The sequence below is a fragment of the Anguilla rostrata genome, chromosome 6 (genome assembly GCF_018555375.3).
Source record: "Anguilla rostrata isolate EN2019 chromosome 6, ASM1855537v3, whole genome shotgun sequence".
Taxonomy (NCBI): Eukaryota; Metazoa; Chordata; class Actinopteri; order Anguilliformes; family Anguillidae; genus Anguilla; species Anguilla rostrata.
In genome coordinates, this window is record NC_057938.1 from 36,366,162 (window position 1) to 36,387,187 (window position 21,026).

The 21,026-nt window shown below is 42.2% G+C and overlaps 1 protein-coding gene and 1 long non-coding RNA gene across 2 annotated transcripts in view; one reads left to right on the top strand and one right to left on the bottom strand.

Annotated features, from left to right (window-relative positions):
• Positions 1-1,524: 1,524 nt before the first annotated feature.
• LOC135257044 (uncharacterized) lies at positions 1,525-7,804 on the bottom strand. Its single transcript, XR_010330581.1, has 3 exons — positions 7,382-7,804; positions 2,936-6,511; positions 1,525-2,901 (listed from the first exon to the last, which is right to left on the bottom strand). It is a non-coding gene; the product is annotated as an uncharacterized LOC135257044 (long non-coding RNA).
• Positions 5,345-21,026, top strand: part of LOC135257043 (uridine diphosphate glucose pyrophosphatase NUDT14-like) — a 32,908-nt gene continuing 17,226 nt past the window's right edge. The window contains exons 1-2 of the mRNA XM_064339432.1: positions 5,345-5,485; positions 20,812-20,855. Of these exons, the coding sequence (XP_064195502.1) occupies positions 5,405-5,485; positions 20,812-20,855 (125 nt within the window). The 5' untranslated portion in view covers positions 5,345-5,404. The remainder of the gene's footprint in view (positions 5,486-20,811; positions 20,856-21,026) is intronic.

The window sequence follows — 21,026 nt, forward strand, 5'->3', positions numbered from 1 at the left end:
TTATTGATTTTTACCTTTATTTAACCAGGATAGTCACATTGGGACTGACGTCTATTTCAAAATGATCTCTGGAGCCTATTATTATTATTAGTATTATTATTATTATTGTTATTATTATTATTCATAATTAATTTTTTATTATTAGAAACAACAGGTTTGCCTTTTCTCCCTGTTTCAAAAGAGGTGCTGCAGCCATGCAATGATGGTACTGTTGCAATACAACTTTATTTCTGGCCCAGGGAAAATAACGGGAGAACAGTTGCCTGGGCAGAATTGCATGTGCAAGGGGTTAGGGTTAGAGTTAAAATCAAATGGAAATCAACATGAATGTCAGAAGGGTTCAAAGAAAGACTTCCTTTCGGGAAAGGAATGCACACTTACAGTATGATTCATATGAGCCATTGACTGCTGAAAGAGAACATCACTCAGGAGGTACACGGTGAGATAGGCAGTAAAGCATCAGAGAGAAAAAGGATTCTTAGATAACAACAGCAGGTGTGTAGGTTAAAAAATGTCATAAAACATCTATGATGTTTCAGTGAAAAAATATCAGAATACAATGTTAACACAATATAATTGGTGCTAATATGTAGAATTCTGCGTACACGTCCTAGTGATTATAATTCAGAAAACTTAAGCTTTGAATCAGAGATTGGGCACAACTGTGGTACCCTTGACTATGGTAACGTCTGTGATAAATTGAAACAGATCAATATTACATATCATGTGCATTACAATGCTGATTAGCATATTAACTGGTCTGATTAATCAACTCATGTTTTGAAACTATGCCTAAAATGTCCAGTGTTAATTCAACACTGACTGTGTTAATTCAACTCTAAACAGATAACATTTGGTCCCACTCTGGAATGTGTCATTCTCATTTTACAGTGTATAACATAAATATTAAGTAAATACATAATGTAGTTTCTGTCATCCAGGAAAAAGAACATAGTACTAGAACATTATGGTTATGAGTTGTAGAGGAAAATGTGACCATAAAAACATTGCACATATTCATTGTAAACAGAGAATTTTGTATTAGGGTAGTGTCATTAGTTTACAGTATGACCGAGAAACAAATCATCCTCTCATAGGTGCTGTTGCTAGCCAGCTAAATGAAAATGGAGATGAGTAAACTTCAAAGAACCTCTTCTGACTAGACTAGTGGCACATACTGTTGAGCAAACTATTCCAGGTTTAAAGTCAACAGCACTGAGGGCATCAAAAAGAAGAAAACTTGTCTACTCATTTGCAGTCTGGGTTACATCAAACGGCCAACCAATTAACATGGTCATGGACAGAGGGTTACAAGCAGTCCTGCAGCTCTCTTTGGATTCCAACGAATATATTCTCCATAGACCTGTTAATTCGTTTTTTTTCTGGTGTCTCAAGTCTGGTGTTAATAATAAAAACCATATATTCTACTATGCTGAAACCTACACTACAGGGGACATTCAATAAAAACACAATTAAATAATTATTTTGCAAATATTTTCGAAAGCAATATATATTCGAAGGCCAAGTTACATCAAACAATGTTAGTTATCTTAGGTCACACAAATTAAACAACCTTTATTCCAGAGCAATGTTACCCTATATTTCCTAAGTATTGTCTTAAACAGCTGATGAAAACTTACACTCCAGAAAGGATATGTTTATACTTGGTTGTCAAGTTGATTTTACCAAATGTCCTTTTATATTTGCAACTTAAAATAAATTCTGTAAAATATGCTAAAAGAGGATGGATCAATGGATCAATAAATACATATAGAATACTTCATTATCCCCAGCAGCTTATCAGCTTCACATTAACAATTTATAACAAGACATACAATAATTTACACTAGTGAAAGGGGGGAGAGGAATGAATACATAAATACAGATAAGATTTACAGATATTTAGGCCTATTAAATAAATATTGAATCTTACAAACCTATCCAGACATACAGTATGTTTGCTCCATTAATGTACTGTGTGTATGTAGGTCAGATAAACTTTAGCTAAATACGTATAATAGTATAATTTAATTTTGCGATTGCTTTGGAATACAGCTTGTTTAATTTGTGTGAGCTGAGACAACCAATACTGTTTGTTGTTTTGGTCTCATTTTGATATAATGATTTTAACAGCAGGCCTAGATTTTACAAGTTTTAATTAAAGACTTATAAACAGTGCTTTGTATGTTTGAGTATCTTGGCAATGTATTTGTATGTATTTGTATGTTTAAAAAGTGTTTCAAGTGAGATGTAATTAACAGGTTTGAGGTTTCCCAGTTAATCTACCAGTTAATTCAACTAATGGAAAAAATTACCAATGAGCTAATCAGCTATAAATGAGGTCTGACAATCAACATGTTGATATGTGAGTTCCAAAGAGGCTGGACGGAGTATGTTTTTTGTAAATATACTACATTTATTTTATATTGAATATATTATTTTTCTACATTTTTAAATATATTTTTCCACATACTACCAGATATGATCGTTAAGAATGGGAGTTGTTAGTTGTGAGAAGCAAAGGGTCCATCATTGTTGTCCTCACAGAGTGATCAGTTCTCGCTCCACTTCCTCTTCCTCTGAGAGAAATTCAGCTCAGTTAAGCGAGAGAGGCCCTGTCTGGCTCAAACGATACATTAATGGTCAAAGCAAAAGTTGTATCGCTTGAAAAGTTGTTACTGCATTAGGATCAGTGTCAATTTTGTTGGGGTGAAGAAACTCAAGTAGGATTTTTTTTATTACAAAGGCCAATATGGGAATGGGACAGAACTGCCAGACAATGACAGACCAGCCTTCATACACAGTGCAGAATATTACCCCATAATTAAATGCATATTCATAACAGGAAATACATCTCACCTCTGGAAGGAACTGAGCATCTTATCAGATTTTGATTGCTCACTGTATCAAATACAGTCTGTCAATTAAAAGGCACGCACAAAAAATAAAAACCCATGGACATGTTTGGTGGGATCTAACATGTATATTCAAATCAGGCTATTGAACTTTAATGCTCAATGCAAAGTGAATGCCCTACAAAAACACTTACCTTGTGGGTGAATTTCAAAATACTCATTGATTGACTTTCCAGGCGGCAAAGAAACATCTAGACAAACCACACGTGTGCAAAACGATAACTGCGAGGTGAACTGTGGAGATTTTTCTTAAAGGGCACTCATGATGAAGATGTGACCTGCACCCATTGCAAAAGCAGAAAAAGGGCTTCCCAGTAAAAGGGGATTAAACAATTTCTTGTTTCCTTTCTGTAACCTTTGGGTACATCAAAGGGCATGTCAAGTCATTTATCATCGAGGCACAGAGGAAAGAGAAAGGTGGGATTATAAGGAGGACAGAGGCAACCTAAGCCACCCCAGCTGGTACGAATGAGTGGCAATCAGAGCCGTACGATGAGATAAAAAGACACGAGTCCTGGTTAAACAGAGCTTTCCAGTCTGAAAGATGGACAGATAAGACTGCACTAAATGGATCCCTGCCTTAAAAATACACCTAAACCATGCATTTCACCTCGGACCAGTATTTACAGCCATGGGTTATTTGTAGGCTAACAAGACTGCGAGGACATTCCACGGGTTCTTTCTGTGCATTAAGAGGAGAACAAGCAATTTTAGGGGTTATGTTTGACTGTTGAATTGTATCTAACTGGCACAGTTTCAAAGTGAAGCACATTTCATCATTTTAATTAGGAGAACTAAGGATAACATCTTCACATTTAGCTGCCGGTTTTCAGCACAGAAATAATCCCTTTAGAGGCCTGGTTCAGTATCGTTGTTATCAGTCTTTTGAAGTCAAACCTCTTACACTGCACATAACTCCCTGTACAGATTAGCAGGTAATCCTGACATGGAGAGGCCTGAACGATTAAAAGTACTGTAGGACACGAGAGGGCATCTGCTGTTACATGAATCATTTTTGTACAACAGTTAGTGTTTTGATATCTGGGGAAAAAACACCACCTGGGACCATTCCACTATTTAAAGTGAAACTGAATAAACGTGCTTACACACATTCACATGTACAGTATGTACTTGGTGAATTGCCAATGTAAAAAATGTTACCTATTACTTCAAGATAAACCTCTGCAATTTTGGGTCACCTGGAACCACAAAGGGCTCATTCCTCATACTGCTATAACTCTTTTTGTTTACCTGCATAGAGGAGAACCAGAACCTAATAATAATCAATGAAGTCAGTTCACTCTGCCAGGGCCTGTCTGCACGAGTCAGAACGACGAAAATTTTGTGAAATAACGCAGCGCATTCATCGACAGCCACCAGGTGTGCTCCCCGAGTAATGACGCAGAGCAAAGACGTCAATGTTTGCTTTTGAAATAGATCTATGTGTTACGCACTGCACTGTAGACATCTGATATATGCCCGCCACGGAGACAGCCGGGAGCGGAGGTGTGAGCGACGGAATGAAACCGTTAGCTGGAGGGACCGCCAGCGCGGACCAATAGTCTTTTACCTGGCGTGCGCGACCAATGTTATATTTGCATTCCATTGGAGCTTTGGAGGCCAACGCATAAAGTGCTAAAAACATTTTTAAAAGAGAAAGATTCGTGAGAAGAGAAACGAACCAATTGGACGTCCGATATTTTAAAATGTTCTATAAGCACATTTAAGGAAATCACCACGAGACTGATTAATTCAGTTTTTATTTATTATGGGGGAGAACCTTATTAGCATTAGGCCTAATATTATATTACTATGCACATCAGTTGCTATTATTGATTTCACTGAATACAGCCACTATTATGTAACTGAACATGTAAATATTAAACATGAACTATGAAACATCGATATAATGTAAATATTATTTTGGTGAGAGAGAAATCAAACATACTGAAATCAAGCCATATGGTGAAGTACGGCAGTATATCTCTACACTAGTCTACATTTTAGATGCTCTCTTTCAAATAATAGGCTTGGCCAAGAGATTACTGTTTGGTGCACGTTCCACCTCTAAATATGTAGGCTATACTGTATGTCATGTCCTCTAACCGTTGGATTTGACTTTACTCTCACCGAATTGTTGCTCAATCGTGTCCTTGATTGTTCTGAGACTCGAATCTGCCTCTATAAGTGGTTGTTATATGAAATATAATTCATTATGCATGATAGGTGTTGCGTGATATAGATAATGCATTGCATATCATACTTTCCGTAGATCCTATAATTTTAGTAAATGTGACGTAGTATGCTATATATAAATCACGACAGCCTCCTTTCTGACTGGATTTGCTTTGAATTCGAACGTTATTTCTGTGGACTGTCCTTCATAGGTACCCGTAGGCATTTTTCCTCCGTTATCCTTTTCTGCGTTTGTGCCGTCTGTGGTGAGATTTGAAGATCAAGTGGGCAGCTGGATAGGATCTATATGAATAATGGATCAGATTAATAATATCCAGGTCGTTCCATGTACCAGCTCCAATCACCTGAAACCGTTCAGGGTGCATTATAGTCAGGTGAGTCAATACAGTCCTCTTGTGAATTATCTGTGAGAAATGTGTATTCCACTCCATTCATTTAACGTTATGTAGCAAGCTTGCTATCTTGTGAGCAGCCCAACCCCCATTCAAGGCTGGCTATGCTAGTACTAGCTGTTATCTAGCTAGGCTCTGTAAGGTTATAATAGCTCTCGTATCTGCGCAAAACGAAAGACCCACGCGCGTGTTTGTAATCACTGTGCATGCTTATAAAGATGTATTCGTTTCCTCTAATGAATAACAGGTATTGCAACTTGGCCAGCGAGAATTAGTCCTCTTTGTGTCTCAGGTGACGGCTATATGGTATTGTCTGGGCACATGCTCTTTATTTCTAGCAACAAATGTAAGATTCGCTATGACATTAACAGTTACGCAAACTAACAAAGCAGACCAGCTATTTGTACATTTTCGTGCTTGGTGTTGTAGCTTGGTAGTTGCCATAGAAGTATCACGAACATCTGGATTTGTACTCCGATACGAACTGTCAAGCTGCTGTTTAGTTATCATTGAATAGGCTACAACCATTCCAATAGCATTTTCTGTAGCAAATAAGGTCATACTTTGCGAGCACATTATACCATCGATTTCCTTTTACGTCGTGAAAAATGTGACTAGCCTTAACGTTAACGAATGTTATCCTGCAGTATACATTGTCCTCTTGTCGTTTCAGTGTCACTAAGCGAAATATTTAGTTCGCCCTTTAATATTTTATCAAACAAAATCCCTGAGGGTTTTTGGTTGTAAAATATGCATATAGGGTCAGCTTCCTTTTCCCGTTTTGATCAATAAAGCGCTTTCACTGGCGAACTATGTACCCGCAATTACACATTTGTCAAACTGGCTGGCCAACTTCAAGGTCCTCAGTGCGTGCACTTGAATCGATGCATGGACATCCGGAGGTCATCTTGATAGTTGCAGTGTCCTTGCCGCTCGCGAATGCTTGCTGTGCGTGCGCAGAGTTACTGGGAAGCATTCCCGAAGTGTTCCTCTTTTCAGTGTTCGGTTCTGAAAACGCGACAAAGAGAAGAAACAAAAATAGCCCCCCACCTTTTTCAAAACAACGTATGTGGCCAAGTGAGTAAGCAGAGTATGCAATCTTCATGTAGACGCATAATTGTATATGCCTGCATTGGAGTTCTTAATAGCCTTCAACGTCCTTAACTGGGGTAGTTTGTCAGAAATAGTTAGATGACCCCAAATGTTAAGATTTGTAAAGATTACCGTCAGTGGAGGTCAACGTAATGCTTTAAATGCGAACTCCACATCGGAACATTACTCATACAGCCTAATCTTTTTTATCTCAGAACAATTTCTCGGCTTGTTATCGAAACATTTCCAGTGCAGTTATGAGCTTCACACAAAAGCATAGGACATAATGACGAGGGAGGCTTATATGAGTACAATTCCGAAATTATGATGAACTTTTTTGTTTTACACACTTTTTTGTAAAACGTTTTAAGACTGTTGAGGTTCATATGAGTCAGAACTCATGTTTAAAGTAATTAATTCGTGAAATTAAAAGATCAGTTCTAAAAGATCCAATCCGACAATATTAATAAACTTGTATAAAACGTTTAAGCTTTAGACTAATACCACCCCGATCTGTAACTTATTTAGATAAAAAGTTACAGTGTCTTGCCACTGGGTAGAATGGGTACAGGAATTCCACAAAATGGACTGCCTGAAAGACAATATTTCAAGGGCTATTTGAGATAACCATCTGAAATTTGCCTAAGATTCTTTCTACAAAGGACAGATATAGCCTATACCATATTTAAGGAAAACATTTGAGACTGCATACCAATTCAGGTTTAGTACAGAATAACCGTATACTGGCATTCCGAATGTAGAGTATAGGATGCAGTTATACATTACCAGCAAGGGTCGTTATTCGTTTTCCTTCCTGTGGAACAATTGCCCAGTGCGTTCAGCAGATTTTTCCAGGTCATAATCATCACGTTTTTGGACCACTCAGTACGTGGCGTGCCCTCCATGAAATCGTGGCATTTCATCAGAGGCCTTTAGGAAGTTAAGCGGGTGTGTTGTTGCTGGGGGTGGGCGTGGGGCACCTGTTTGTGTTTCTGTCTCAATTGTTTCCAGGAAACGTGTGCCTGCGGTCTTGGCGTATCTTGCGGCGCACTAATGTTTCCTTGCATTGAAGCTGAAAATCAGGCCTCCTCTCTGTGTCTGCTGTGCCGACCCGCTGGCGTGAGTCACCAACACCAAGCACGAGCGGAATTTCCCGGTGCTGTCCATCCAGGTGTTCCGGAGACACCGACAAACAACACTCCGCATGAGCAGACTGACTAGCCGTGTTTTGACCGCACATCCATTTGACTAGCATATTTAATATGTTGGGAACTGGCATTGACACGGTTGGGGGGTGTTTGTAAAAAGCCTTTTGTACCTGTTCGTTAAAACATTCCAGAATTTTGTGTGGTTGCCGTCTGCACACTTCCCCTCACTTAAATGTAGATCTTTGCTTTCATGTCTCTGCTGCCATCTCTTTTTCAGGTTTGGAATATTATTTTAACAGTGACGTGTGTAGTAATGACGAGCAGTTGCTTGCTTGCAGGCTCTCGGTTATGGATTATGGTTGCTGTTCTGCATATGGGGTGTGGTATGTTAAAATGCTGTGTGGATTTGTCTCACTTGTTTCTCGGCTTCCTCCGAGCTGCAAGATTGAGTCATTTCTCACTGTGCCACAAATGTCCCTGCCAGCTCCATCTGAGTATGCTCAGTCTCTCCCACTCAACCCCTCCCCAGTAGCCCCCAGACGCAGCAGCCCCTACTTCCACCCAAACACCCAACCCCCCAAACAGCACCCAATACTGTCAGCCCATAACACCCACCCACTCTCCAAAAGACCTCCTCGTATGTCGCCCACTCTACTCCCACGAGGTGCAGCCTTCCCACTAACCCTTGCATCCAAGGATGCCAAACAGTTGAGATATGCAGTGCTTCCTTGTAACCATCCAGCTCAAATGTCCTGAAATACTGTGCTGTAGATTTTAAAATCCGTGCCACTGGCCTCAAAGCAAAAGTCCTCGTCTTGGGTGCTGTGTTGTTCTGAACTGTTACCAGCAAATACACAGGCATGCTGTGGAAGGAAAGGATCTGACTGTTCAATTGCCATTACCCTAAAAATCAAGTGCTGTGTGGCCTGTTGCCCCTTTCTTCACTGCTTGCAGCAATTTTGTGTTTTGGCCGTGTTAATTTGCCCTAACAGCACTGTCTGAAAAGATTTATCGGAAAAATTGTGGTATATCCACAATACGCGCACACGCACACGCACACATACACACACACACATGCACAAATGTTTCCGGAAGGGTGACATAATCATACTGTAAGATGTAAGATGGTAAAATGTATCCAGGCTGATATTAGGCCAATAGCTACTTCAGAGCCAACTTTGCTGCTCACAAGCGCAGATGTCTGCTGATTTGTCAGAGTGGCATTTCTGAGATGGAACCTTAATTTGATCATTTTGTGGACCGTTTCATTGACCTGCCCATATACTTGGCTCCATCCCTCAACCGTATGGCAACAATGAACAGACTGTGGTAACTCAGTCCAAGCTGTTGAAGCAACTTTTTAATCTGAAAGCTTTGAAACTGACCGCATTGTGGATGAGGACCACCAATTTAGTTAATGGTTACCTGCCACCTTTATCCGTAACTCCCTACAGGCAGCAGTACAGTTGCTTTTTTAACATACTACACCATGGAAGCTTGTCTAATTTGCAATGGCATAATAGCATGGATGTATATAATACATGTAACTATTTAGTGCAATTATTAAATAATTTCTGTGAACACAGTATCACCAAGAATATGTATGTATGTGCTGTATATGGACCCATTTTCATGTAGGTAACAGTTTTGCACTTAACATTTACTACTTTTATAGGTAAATAATCAATCTTTATCGATGAAAGGCCATTTTATTTAATAACAGCACTAAATGCCTATCCATCAGTCAGGCTTTCAATAACACTACCTCCACAGTGAGTGGATCATTTTTGCCAAGCTTTATGTGTAAGAAGCAGGAAATGCAATATTGTTGTAAATGAGTTATTGCCACACAATTATGGACAAGTGGTATTTACCAAACCTGAAGAGAAATGATGATGGGGTAGAACAGAACAGCAGAAGGAGGAACATTAAAAGAACATTTGTGACAAAACAGTCCTTTCAAACAGGCAAACTCTGTTCTTTGTCTCATGTGGGAAGACAGGAGTGTGCCTAGAACCTTCTCTGAAGTCTGGGGGGTGGAATAAAGAAAGAGTTAGCCTGGAATTTTAAATGTCAAACACAGGCTTACAAGATTTTGCACATTGTAAAAAAAAAAATCCAGACAGAGACCCAGGGGAGTGACAGAAATGTGTTTCCGAAGATCACGGTGATATGGAGAAAAAGGAAAAAACAAAAGTGAGAACATTTCTTGCCATTGTTTACAGTGAGCGGGAGGAGGGATGGAAGGAAGAAGGGAGGGAGGGTGCAAATCTCCAGAAATGGACTTTGTCAAAATTTGTGGGGATGGGGGGTTCCCTGAGAGGGAATGTGTGGTAAGGTTTGCTGAAAGAAGGATGTGGTTAAGGGAGGTGTTTGTCATCAAGATTCTTTCACACAATGTGCTGTGAATTTGTTGGCCGCCCGACAGGATTACGTAATTCGGTAAATGGATGGGTGTGGCGTTTTGCAGGGTCTTGAGCTTTATAGCCAGTTATGGCAACATCGGATGTTTGAAAAGACACTGCCAGCACCCTCCTTGTTGCTTGTTTTCTCTACCTATCACTTGTTTTCTCAACCCACTCTCCCTGTTGTCATCCTGTTGTTTGCAGTGACATCATTGCCCTTTTCCCGCCTGTTTAGATGCCCACCCCCCCTCCCTGTGTCTGGGGGTGGGCATCTAAGCAGAGCCACACCCATGCGTTAGGCTAGCATTTGTATATGCAATACAGGGACTAACACATACTGTAGTGGCTCATGCACTAATTAAGCAAATGATATCCCTGCATTTATAATGTCATGTATAACAGTGTTCACAGGTCTGGTTGCCTAGCTATGATAATGGCTATCCTGGCTGTAAGACAGTACTTCACTAACTTTGAAATGGAGGTGAATGTTGGTGCACATTTGGCTGGAGCTTCACTAAGACAGCTCAACTGGCTGATGTTTCTGGAGCAACAGTAAGCCTCTTCAAGGTGATGTCCGCATGGAACTTTTACTGAGGAAAAGACGTCATTGGCAAAGGTCAACAGTTGGCGGAAGTGCATATTCGAAGATTGCAAAGTCTGTGTATTACTTCAAAGTACTAGGTAAAGCAGAACTGCCGATCAGTTGACTGTAAATTTCAAACCTGCTATAAGAGCATCTATATTAACCAAACAATTCTGGCCCCACAGCTTAATAAGGGACTTTATTTATGAATTATTCACCCCCAGGAATTTGTCACATTTAGTCCTGTTACACTTTGAAATTATATTGCTATGAAATGTTTTTTCTCTTCAACAACGCAATAAATTAAGCACATTTGTGATTTAGAAATAGCAGCCAATTTGTTATCAGACAAACTCCAGCAGTGGTTCAGATTCTTCAGCTTTCCTCCTGTGGAGCCATTGGGTAATTTGGGCTGCCCCCCTCTTTGTTGTCACTTTAATAGATCCTGGGCAAAATCAGCTCCTTTTCACAGTTCTCCTCAGATGACTGGAGCATAATCAGGGTATAGCTTTGTCTTGGGATTTCAAAACTTGAGAGGAATGAGGGACTGGTGTGGTGATTGACAGATGGTGTGGTCAGTGCTGACCTTTAAGCCCCACCCCCCATGGTGCCAGGCTGTGTGGTGACCCTTGGTCCCTGGGAGTTTGAAGGCCTGTCTCTTGGCTATCAGTTTCGGGTGGGGTGGGGGGTTATGACTCAGGAAGGGATGAATTGCCCACTCTCGCTGACAAGAGCTAAAGGGACATTGGGATGGCAGGTATGCCATCCCGCCAAGTTACGCCTTAAGCACCGAGAGTTTGGCACTTTTCAGGGTTCCCCACAGAAATAACCACAACAGCCACAGACACTCAGCCCTTAAAAACATTAAATTCTCTACATTCTGACCCCATTTCAACAGACAGATTTCATAAACAACTTCACATGTCCACACAATAAAGCCCCAAACTAAGGGGATTTTGCGTTTTCTCCTTCTTCTTCTATTTCTTCTTCTTTTTCTCATTCTTCTTCTTCTCATTCTTAATTTTCCTGCCGCCTATCCCACTAACAACATGTCTCCCCATTGGACATTTTACCGACATCAGCCAAATCCTCACCCTCACGACCCAATCAAAAACTTGCATACACATGCAAAATACCCATACCTTTTTACTCTGAAACATTTCCAGTTTAAACAGCTAATCTGCCTGTGGCCTAGTGGGTAAGGTTACGGTCTTGGGAACATGGGGTCTTAGGTTCAAGCCCAGCTAGGGACACGTTTCTTTAACCTGCTTTTACCCTCACTAATAATTGTCTACTACCTCTCAATTATTGCTTTTGCACCATATCTACCCGCCGTTCACCGAACGTATACACTGCATTATGACGTACCGTCTGCACGTTCAGTTATTAACCGGCTACAATATTGCAGAGCCATATGGATTCAACGGGAGCTCTTCTGTGCTTACTGGCCTGTGTTCTTCTTTAAAACCACGGACAGGTTTGCTAATGATATTTCACGCATTGCATAGCTATGTCATGGTGCTGCACTAACAAAGTCACAGACTGGTAAACCTCCGGTTGAAGGATTGAATCCCGCCTCGCCCTCGGGCAGATAATTTCCTCTTTTACACTAACGTTTTCTTACGCTTTTATATTTTCTTTACCAAAACTCACTCACGGCCACCCATATGCATTTCATGACGGCAAATGTATTCCTTTTATTAAAAAGTTACACCACTTCACCACTGTGCCATTTCTACTAACTATTTCTTCACTTGGCTACTGCACAAAACCTTCTTATCAGCAAACGCCACGTTTCTACATTCATGTTACCTCGCCCTGTTCTCTATCTAGCCACATACAAACAATTACTACGTATGTACGTTCCGCAACTCCCCATTAAAACATTACATTTAAAATCATGACTCATTCATAAGTATAACTACTAGTACTGAACATGAGAAAAGCAAATCAGTGCAATAGATTTCATACGTTACTTAACCCTCCACTTCAACGGCAAATGTGTTATACAGACCGTTATATATACCGTTCCATAAGGAAACTAAGCTCGCTCATGGTCACTTCATTTACTTTGCACTATAGTCTGTGATCATGTCAACCTTCACCTACATGCCCATTCTGCTAAAAACATATTGTTGCAACTACGCAATTTCATCATTTCATCCTAATTTCTCTCACACTGTTGTTATTTTCTCATATGCAAAGCCTGCTGGGACATATGCGTCTGCTCCTATTCTCCACTATCAAGTTTTCTGGTTCTAGCTTAGCAAAACAGCGAACAGGATTCCCACCTGCAGATAAGCCTCAAAATGCCTTATAAACCTTACAAACACTAAAAGTGCATCTCCACGAAATAACAGACAACGGAGCAGGACAGCAGGGTACACAAGTTGCGACCTAGGGAGCTCTAATTCTACGGGCTTGCTGATTCTTTTCTCAATCAAGGCTCGTTGGATAGCCATCAAATCCATGAGTATACACTGCCCATATTTCACCTGCGTTTCTGTTTTTACACCTGCATTTACACTTACGCCACCGCACCCTTTGTCACTGCCACTGTTACATATATAGCAAACCGAAACTGCTAAACAGTACACGCTCAGACTGTACAAATTCACACAAGGATAGCCATAATCCACAACCGTTTCTTACAGGGTCACTTTGCATTTCTCACTCTCATAATAAAACGCTTTGCAAAAAGAAATTATATCTCATAAAAAAACACGTTTTCAACGTACAAAAATGCCAAGTTACTCACACATACAAGACCAGTCCAGGCCTGCCATTAACAGTATTGATATCAAAATGACGCCAAGTTACGGTACTACAAACAATATAGGCTATCTTGCCTCACCGAAATTAAATAAGATTGCTAGCAATACTACCCAATATTTCCTCAATTCTTTCAAGTGTTCAACGTGTTTTTTATGAGATTAAGTTTTCTTCAAAACACCTTCTTTCCAAGTGTGTATATGACGCACTTATTTGGATCCACTCTTTTTAGGGCTGTCCTTATTTGTCTCTGTGCATGATGTTTTATTGACGGATGCTTTTGTTACCTTCTTCTCATGGCATTGCGTGGCCTGTGCATAATTTTGTATTTGTGTTTATTGGCATATCTATCGATGAGTATCTTCAAAACTATTGGCTAATTTCATTAAAAATCTTTATGAACACAAGGCTAAAAAAGTACATTAATCCATGTGAATATTATTTGTGTTAGGCTGGGTTAGAATCCCCATTCACTTTAAAGTTGGGCCAGATTTGAGCATTAAGGTGACAGGCTTAGTTTGGACTGGGCTTGGATTCAAAGCTTTATAAAGAAAAAAACTAGGCTAATTGAAGACTACCACATGTCCCACTTTTGATGATGAAATTTTCTTTGCAAATTAACCACTAGAGGGAGACTGCACATAAACAGCTTACATCAAAGGGGTGAGGGTCTCCATCTGCAATTACCCTTGTAAATGCCTTAAATATCTCAGGAGACCTTCCTGGTCATCAGCAGAACTGTCTGACAGGCATAATGTTTGAACAGGCAATCTTGTCAGGGGAAGAGTTTAGCCCCCATACTCCCCACTTTGCGCTCCTCATACCGCATACTCTACCGCCATTGCCCGTGCGCCCTTCCCCTGTGTGTACGTGCAGCTCCGCATCCCAGAGTGCACTGCTGCATCCTGTGCAGACCCTGAGAGCCACACCCTCAGTCAAAGAAAGGAAAACTGACTTGCTTCCCAAGACTATATAACACTATTTCCCTGCAGCACCCCCCCCCCTCGTTTCTCTCCCCCTCCTCCAAGCCCAGTTTCTCTGCTATGAGACTTTGGTCTCGGAGCGAGGGGAAAGAATCAAGCCAGAAAGCTTTTTTTTTCCCACTGTACTTGGAGCCATGGTTATGTCGACAGGGCGAGCCGAGCGTTCTGGTCATTGTGTGTGTGTCCTGTATGTCGCTTCCCACTGAGATTGTGAATTGTTAAGGGGAACAATGCTGTGGTTCTCCTTGGAAAGGGCCTCATAAATCAGCCACCGCGTCGCCAGAGCAGAGAACGGGACCGCGGTTTCGTATCCGGAGGGAGGCGACGATAAAACGGCGCAGCTAACGTTTCTCTCCGATTTGTTTTGTTGTTAGCGATGAATGCAAAGGGAACCAGAGCGGCCATCACTCATTTGTTGGGTGGTTTGAAAAGCTTTTTGTTTTTTTTTTTGTGTCTGGAGCTTACCGCCAGGGTCTCCGTGATTCGGCTCGCTGGACCACAGGCTGACGCCGCAGCCACTTGAGCGCACTCTCACAAATGCGCGCACACACACACACACACACACATACACGTGCGCAGACACGCACATGCTGCTCTCCAAACCATCCCTAACTGTCAGGGACCCCAGGTTTTGGTGCTGTGATGTGGCATTGGGGTTGCTGAGGCCCCTTCGTGCAGCTGTCCTTTGAGATTCCCAGAGGAGAGTGATGAGTCGTGAGCCTGCACGGAGTTCCTGTTCTATGTTAGTTTCACAGTCTCACCTCTGGTGACAACAGAAGGAAATGAGGTCAGACCCTTCTATCTCCATCATGACTTGCCCTACACTGCTTACTGTACAGCACTTGTGCTGTCACAAAAATGACAGGGCCTTATTACTGCTTGTTGCAACATTAAGGACTCCCCTCACGCATACACACACACACACGTACACACACACACACGCATACACACATACACAGATAAGACCTCTCACACCGACACTCTACACTTAATTTCAATGTATACCTCTGCAGCTACTTGCATGTGCGCTTTACAACCCCCCCCCCCCCACAAAAATAAAAAATGGTTTGACCCCTCTGTCACGAAAAGATCTGTGCGGAGGCAAATTGGTTGGGCATAAAAACGCAGAGGGATGGCGAGAGGGTGCTTTAGTCCCAGGAGGCTGAAAGACGCACGGCGGGAATCAAAGCCCGCCATTGTCAGTCACGGCGTGACGGCGATTGAAATCGGCATCTGCCGAGGTCGCCGCATAGTAACCCGGGCCGGCGATAATTGGACTTTAAACACCTAAAAGAACAAGATCACCCCCCGCCGCCACCTCATCAATTCGTGCAGGAGGCCTGTCTTTATTGCGCCGAGGGGTGGGGGGTGGGCAGAAGCACATTAAGGTGCTGCCGAGGTCCTGCCCCCGTAATCTTTATAAGTAATCTTTGTAGCTGCCGATTCTCTCAGCCCCCCGGCGGTCCATTCACATTGACCCCACGAGCGGCCCCGCTAATGAGCGACCCCCACCAGCTGTGAAGAACCTCGCCGGAGCAGGCTTTAGGCGCCATGACCGAGGTGTCATTCCTCCCCCCCTCCCCTTTTCCTTTTTCATCCATTTTCTTTCAGGCTTTCGAGGTTTCGATTTTCAGATCGTATTGCTGCCTGTGGACGTTGGAGGAGACCGTATCCAGCACTGGACAGAGTTGATTTGTGGGTGGGTGTGTTCTTACAGCATGAGCTCGGAACGCTTTCTCGAGTCGGGTGGACGGTTGAATCGATACTGGAATGCTAATCTTAGTACCAAGACGGTTAGCCTACAGCCTAGAGTGGGGCAACCAGTACAACCAGTACCTTTTTTTCCCACCTCTCTGTAAGGCTCAGGCTAGACTAAAGAACTAGTATTCAGCCCTGACAAGTTGATTTGTGGTGGGTGTGTCTTACAGCAGAGCTCGGAACGCTTCTCGAGTCGGTGGACGCTGAACTCATACTGGAATGCTAATCTTAGTACCAAGACGGTTAGCCTACAGCCTAGAGTAGGGCAACCAGTACCTTTTTTTCCACCTCTCTGTAAGGCTCAGGCTAGACTAAAGAACTAGGCCTAAATTATTCTGACTGGGATGGTGATTGCAGCAGGTGGTTTAGTAGCTGGCTTCTGCACCCAATCACAGCAACAAGCTGTCCTGACAAGGTGCCTTAAGAAACAAACCGCTTCCACCGCGTGACCTCCTTTGATGCTTTTTACAGCGTGATTACAAAGGGTCTACTGAGTTGCAAAGCTTTGTATGGGGTTGAAGGGAATCCAGTATTGGAGTGGAAATTGGTAAATTAGGAAGCTCATTTCTCACAGCTGTTATTGTTGTCTTGTTGATGCGTCTGAGTCGTATGCTTGTTGACAAAGCAGTCAGATAAACACATACAGCACTGCTGACTGGTGAGCAGATTTTAAAATAAACATTTTAATTCTATTCCACCCTTATTTTATCCACTTTGGAATTCCCAATCACAATTTGTCAGCATGTATTGCTGTAAGCTCGGCTATTGGTACTGGAGAGCAGAGAAGAGCATGAGCGCGGCTCCAAAGCAGGTGATGTCAGCCGCCACTTCTAATCACAAGCTCGCGAGTTGGGCTCACTCAAGAAGACATGAGTCAGAGGAAGACCCTTCATGCGTGGCTTAACGGGCAGTTTGCAGGTGCCCAGTTGACCAGCAGGGGTCACTTGCGCACGATTGGATGCTATCGTCCTGGCTGACTGAAACCCTCTTTTTCCTGGGTGACGTTAGGGTCAACTGAGCTACCCAGCAGCCCCTGATGTGCACATTTGAAATGAAGCCATGTATGGCACTACCATTTTGAAAGCAGTGTGTGAAACCACTTTTATACCATAGGTCAAGCAAGAGTGCTGTGAAGCAGTTGCTTGAGTTAGGCTATGTCACACGCTGGTGTGACACCCCTGGGGGGTAGATGCAGCAGTTCTGGGTGTACATTGTTGGTTGCCGCATGGAGAAAGTGAGGGCACACCCACACCAACACAAAATGAAATAAACTAACACCTTCACCCGTCCCCCTCACGAGTTCCAGGCAAAGACTGTAAACTAAAACAACAAACTAAAACAACAAAGACAAAAAAAAACAAAATCTTTACAAAATCTTGCCGCTGCACTCACCAACTTTTCAACTGACCACTTCTTTTCTCAGTCTTTTTGCTGGGACAGGCGAAACTCCAACACTCTCTGTGTCCACTCCCGGTCTCGGCCCTAAACTGTGGAGAGTAACACACCTTTAAGCACCTAGGCTGATTAATTCACACAACCCAGGTGCGTGTGCCCTCTCCACCGGCCGGCATAGCCGAGAACAATCCGCTTCTCTGGTGGACCGAATGCTCACAGGCTATTTTCAACTTTTAAAAGTTTTTTTATTTTGTAAATTTATGTTTAATTTCCTTTATGCCTCAGGTTTTGGAGAGGACACTACCAAAAACCTCCATGTATTAGATGTAGTATAATTGTTTCTCTGGCATAAATGTACGCAATATGAGTTCAGCAGTATAGTAAGCCAGACTCTGGCAACACGTTAACTGTGTTGATTGTTATTTCATTACAGTTTTTAATGCACTTATAACTTGGATATATAGGGTATGTGGTCTTTGATTCTTTTAACCAAAGATGATTTTATTAATTGCAATTATTAATTTGTTGTTTGATTATTCAAGGAACTGATGTTTTTCACTGTATGAAATACAACCTAACTGTGTCCTTACTTGAAATGACTGAATGCAAGCAAACATGTGAGAGAGAATATTTGAACTGGCATTCACACGTTGGAGGTAAGAGGTGTGTCCTCAGACTTTCCATGAGGAGTTATTGTGTGAATGCACAACACACCTGTGTGTGCCCACCTCACCAGGTAACCCATCCCAACCGCACTCCCCTGGCCGAACACTCCCACCTGCACAACTATGTGCTCAAGTGCACACTTGCCTTTTTACACACTTCCTACCCGTGTGTGTTTGAATCACTTTGAAGGGCACAGGATGGACTGTCTGGGTGAGGACCGCTAATGTGGGTCTGGGGATGGGAGAGTGTGGCTTCATGAACAAAATGGGTGAAAATATAATTTGGCAGCTACTGGGAGGCTCTGGCTTGAACTAATTTAATGGGGTGATTCAAACCACTATAAATATTTACAGTGGCAAGGCCTAAAAGTGTACATCTAAACATTATGTGAGCAATGTCCAAAAATAGTACAGTGTTTTGCACTTCGTAACTAATAAGTTCACCGTAGTCCTATAAATATGCTAATTTAATGTTGTAAATGCAGATACAGGCTGTGCTGCAAAGACCTGTGCACTTGTTGTAATGTTTAGATAAATATCTGTACAGTCTCACTGGTGCTGGGTGCAAATTAAAAGGACTAAAAATAAAGCAAACTGCACCCCTTTGCAGTACCCACAAGTAGCTTCAATATCAGCACAACTGCAATGTCTGTGGTCAGACACGGTACAGGTTTGGTTCGTTTTTTTTTTTTTTTCTTCATTTCGTCTTAATGCCACCATGCCAGCACTCCACCCCTGCAACTATGCATTCAAGTGCACACTTGTCCGAATGGATGATTTTCTGCACTTCCCCCTCCTTTGATGGAAAGCATGTTGTAGCTCTCTCACTCAGAAGTGTGTGTATCAAACCAGAGGTCATCAGGTTATCTCTACCTAGGTCACAGCCCAATGCAATAATGTTAATGTAGCAGCTATCTTGAAATTTTAAAATATCAGGATGTATTGGAGTCTTAAATTATCACACAGAAACCCCTGTCTGGTCCTTATAAAGTGTTGTATTTAAGTCGGTGTACAGAAATGAAGACTTGTCGGTCATCCAACCAAATATGTTCCCTAGGGGTTGAACATTCTGCTGTGTTATTTCATGTGCAGTACAGGTTCTCATTCCTGAATTAGTCACCACCACCCCTGGTGATAATAAACCTTGTGCAAGTACAATCGTGGTTCGATATAGAAGTCTCCCACAACCTGTGGCGTTTCACGCGTCATTGCTCTTGTAAGCCAGCATTGTCGTGATTGGTCATACCAGAACCCTGTGTGTATCTTTACTGGGTGTGCTGTGGGTTTTTGGGCAAGTCTCAGGGCTCCATTGTGTTATCAGGCCATAGTCAGGACTGTTTCCCAGGGATAAGATCTGAAGGCAGCACAGACATCCCCTCTAAACATTGATAAGGCTGTAGGCCCAGAATATCTGACCAATCTGGCATGCAACCTGTTTTGACTGGGCGTAATCCCTCCAATCCTACCCAGGATCTTGGTTCCCACTGTACATGTACCTTCAATACTCAGCCAATCAGAGAGTGTGTTTCCACAGGGTCCTCTGTAGTCCCGTTCTGGAGGCGGGGTCTTACACAGCCCAGGAAAACTTATTGATCAGGCTTGGTTTCCCTCAGAAACACAGCCTTAGGTAACCCCCAGTCAGCGGATTACCTACAGGATCCTGCAGTTAAGCATAAAAGGCTTCACTATTTTTCTGAACAAAAATGTGCGTGGGTGTTTTGAGATTTCAAGTCTTGTGAGATTTGAAAGGGGGAAAAAACATATTCCACATTCCTAAATCATGTAACATCGGGGATTATGCTGCGTTATATAAATTCCTAAGAGCAGTGTAGCGTGTCATGACCTGAGAGCTTTAGAAAGAAATTAAACTTTAAAAGAACCCGTCAACCATACTTGCTTCTTCATACCTCCCCTTGCTGCTTGTGGTATTTCCAAACTCCCTGGTAATGAACATATAGCCTAGTTCATCCATCAGGTGGTGGATTGTTGGGGTTGAGATTTTGAAGCGATGGGGCTTCCAGAATGTTCCATTGTCAGTACGACCTTATAGACACTGGGTAACGTTGGGCCCCTGGGAGGGGTGTGCCCACACAGGGCTGGATAAATCTTGTCACAACAAAATATCGTAAGTTCTTCAGAATCCCTGGACCTTGCTGGCAGTGTGATTTCCCCATTAACTTCAAATGGGGAGACTTCTGGGTACTTGGAGTGTACATAGATGGTCTCAACCAGATGATCATAATCAGCTGTAATTATGCCCTTAATTTATTTGATTAAGTCTGAATATAAATCAAGGTGTAAATGTAGGCTACATGTAGGTGGGAGGTAGGTTCACTTACAAAATTTCACTACCACACAACAAGGTCAAGCTGCAACCGTTTCCATCTTTCCTTGTCCTTGTCTAGGGCATTTGTAATCCCAAAACCCCCTGTGGATATTACAGATTACCTGTAATAAGGTATTAAGTCATTTTGAATCCATCATTTTGTTCTCGGTTTTATTCACAGAACGGAACAAAGAAGTCGTGGGACTTCATGCGAACTCATGAAAGGTGAGAACATCCTTTATGCTTTTCTTTTTTCGTTTTTGTTCTGCTTTTATTCTGAATTTTTCTTCTTTCCACATTCTGGAGGCCGGTTCACCTTAAACGGTGCAATGCAGCAGCTGAGCTGCCCTGGTATTTTTCCGGCGACCCTGACAGAATTCAGGGGCTGGACTGACC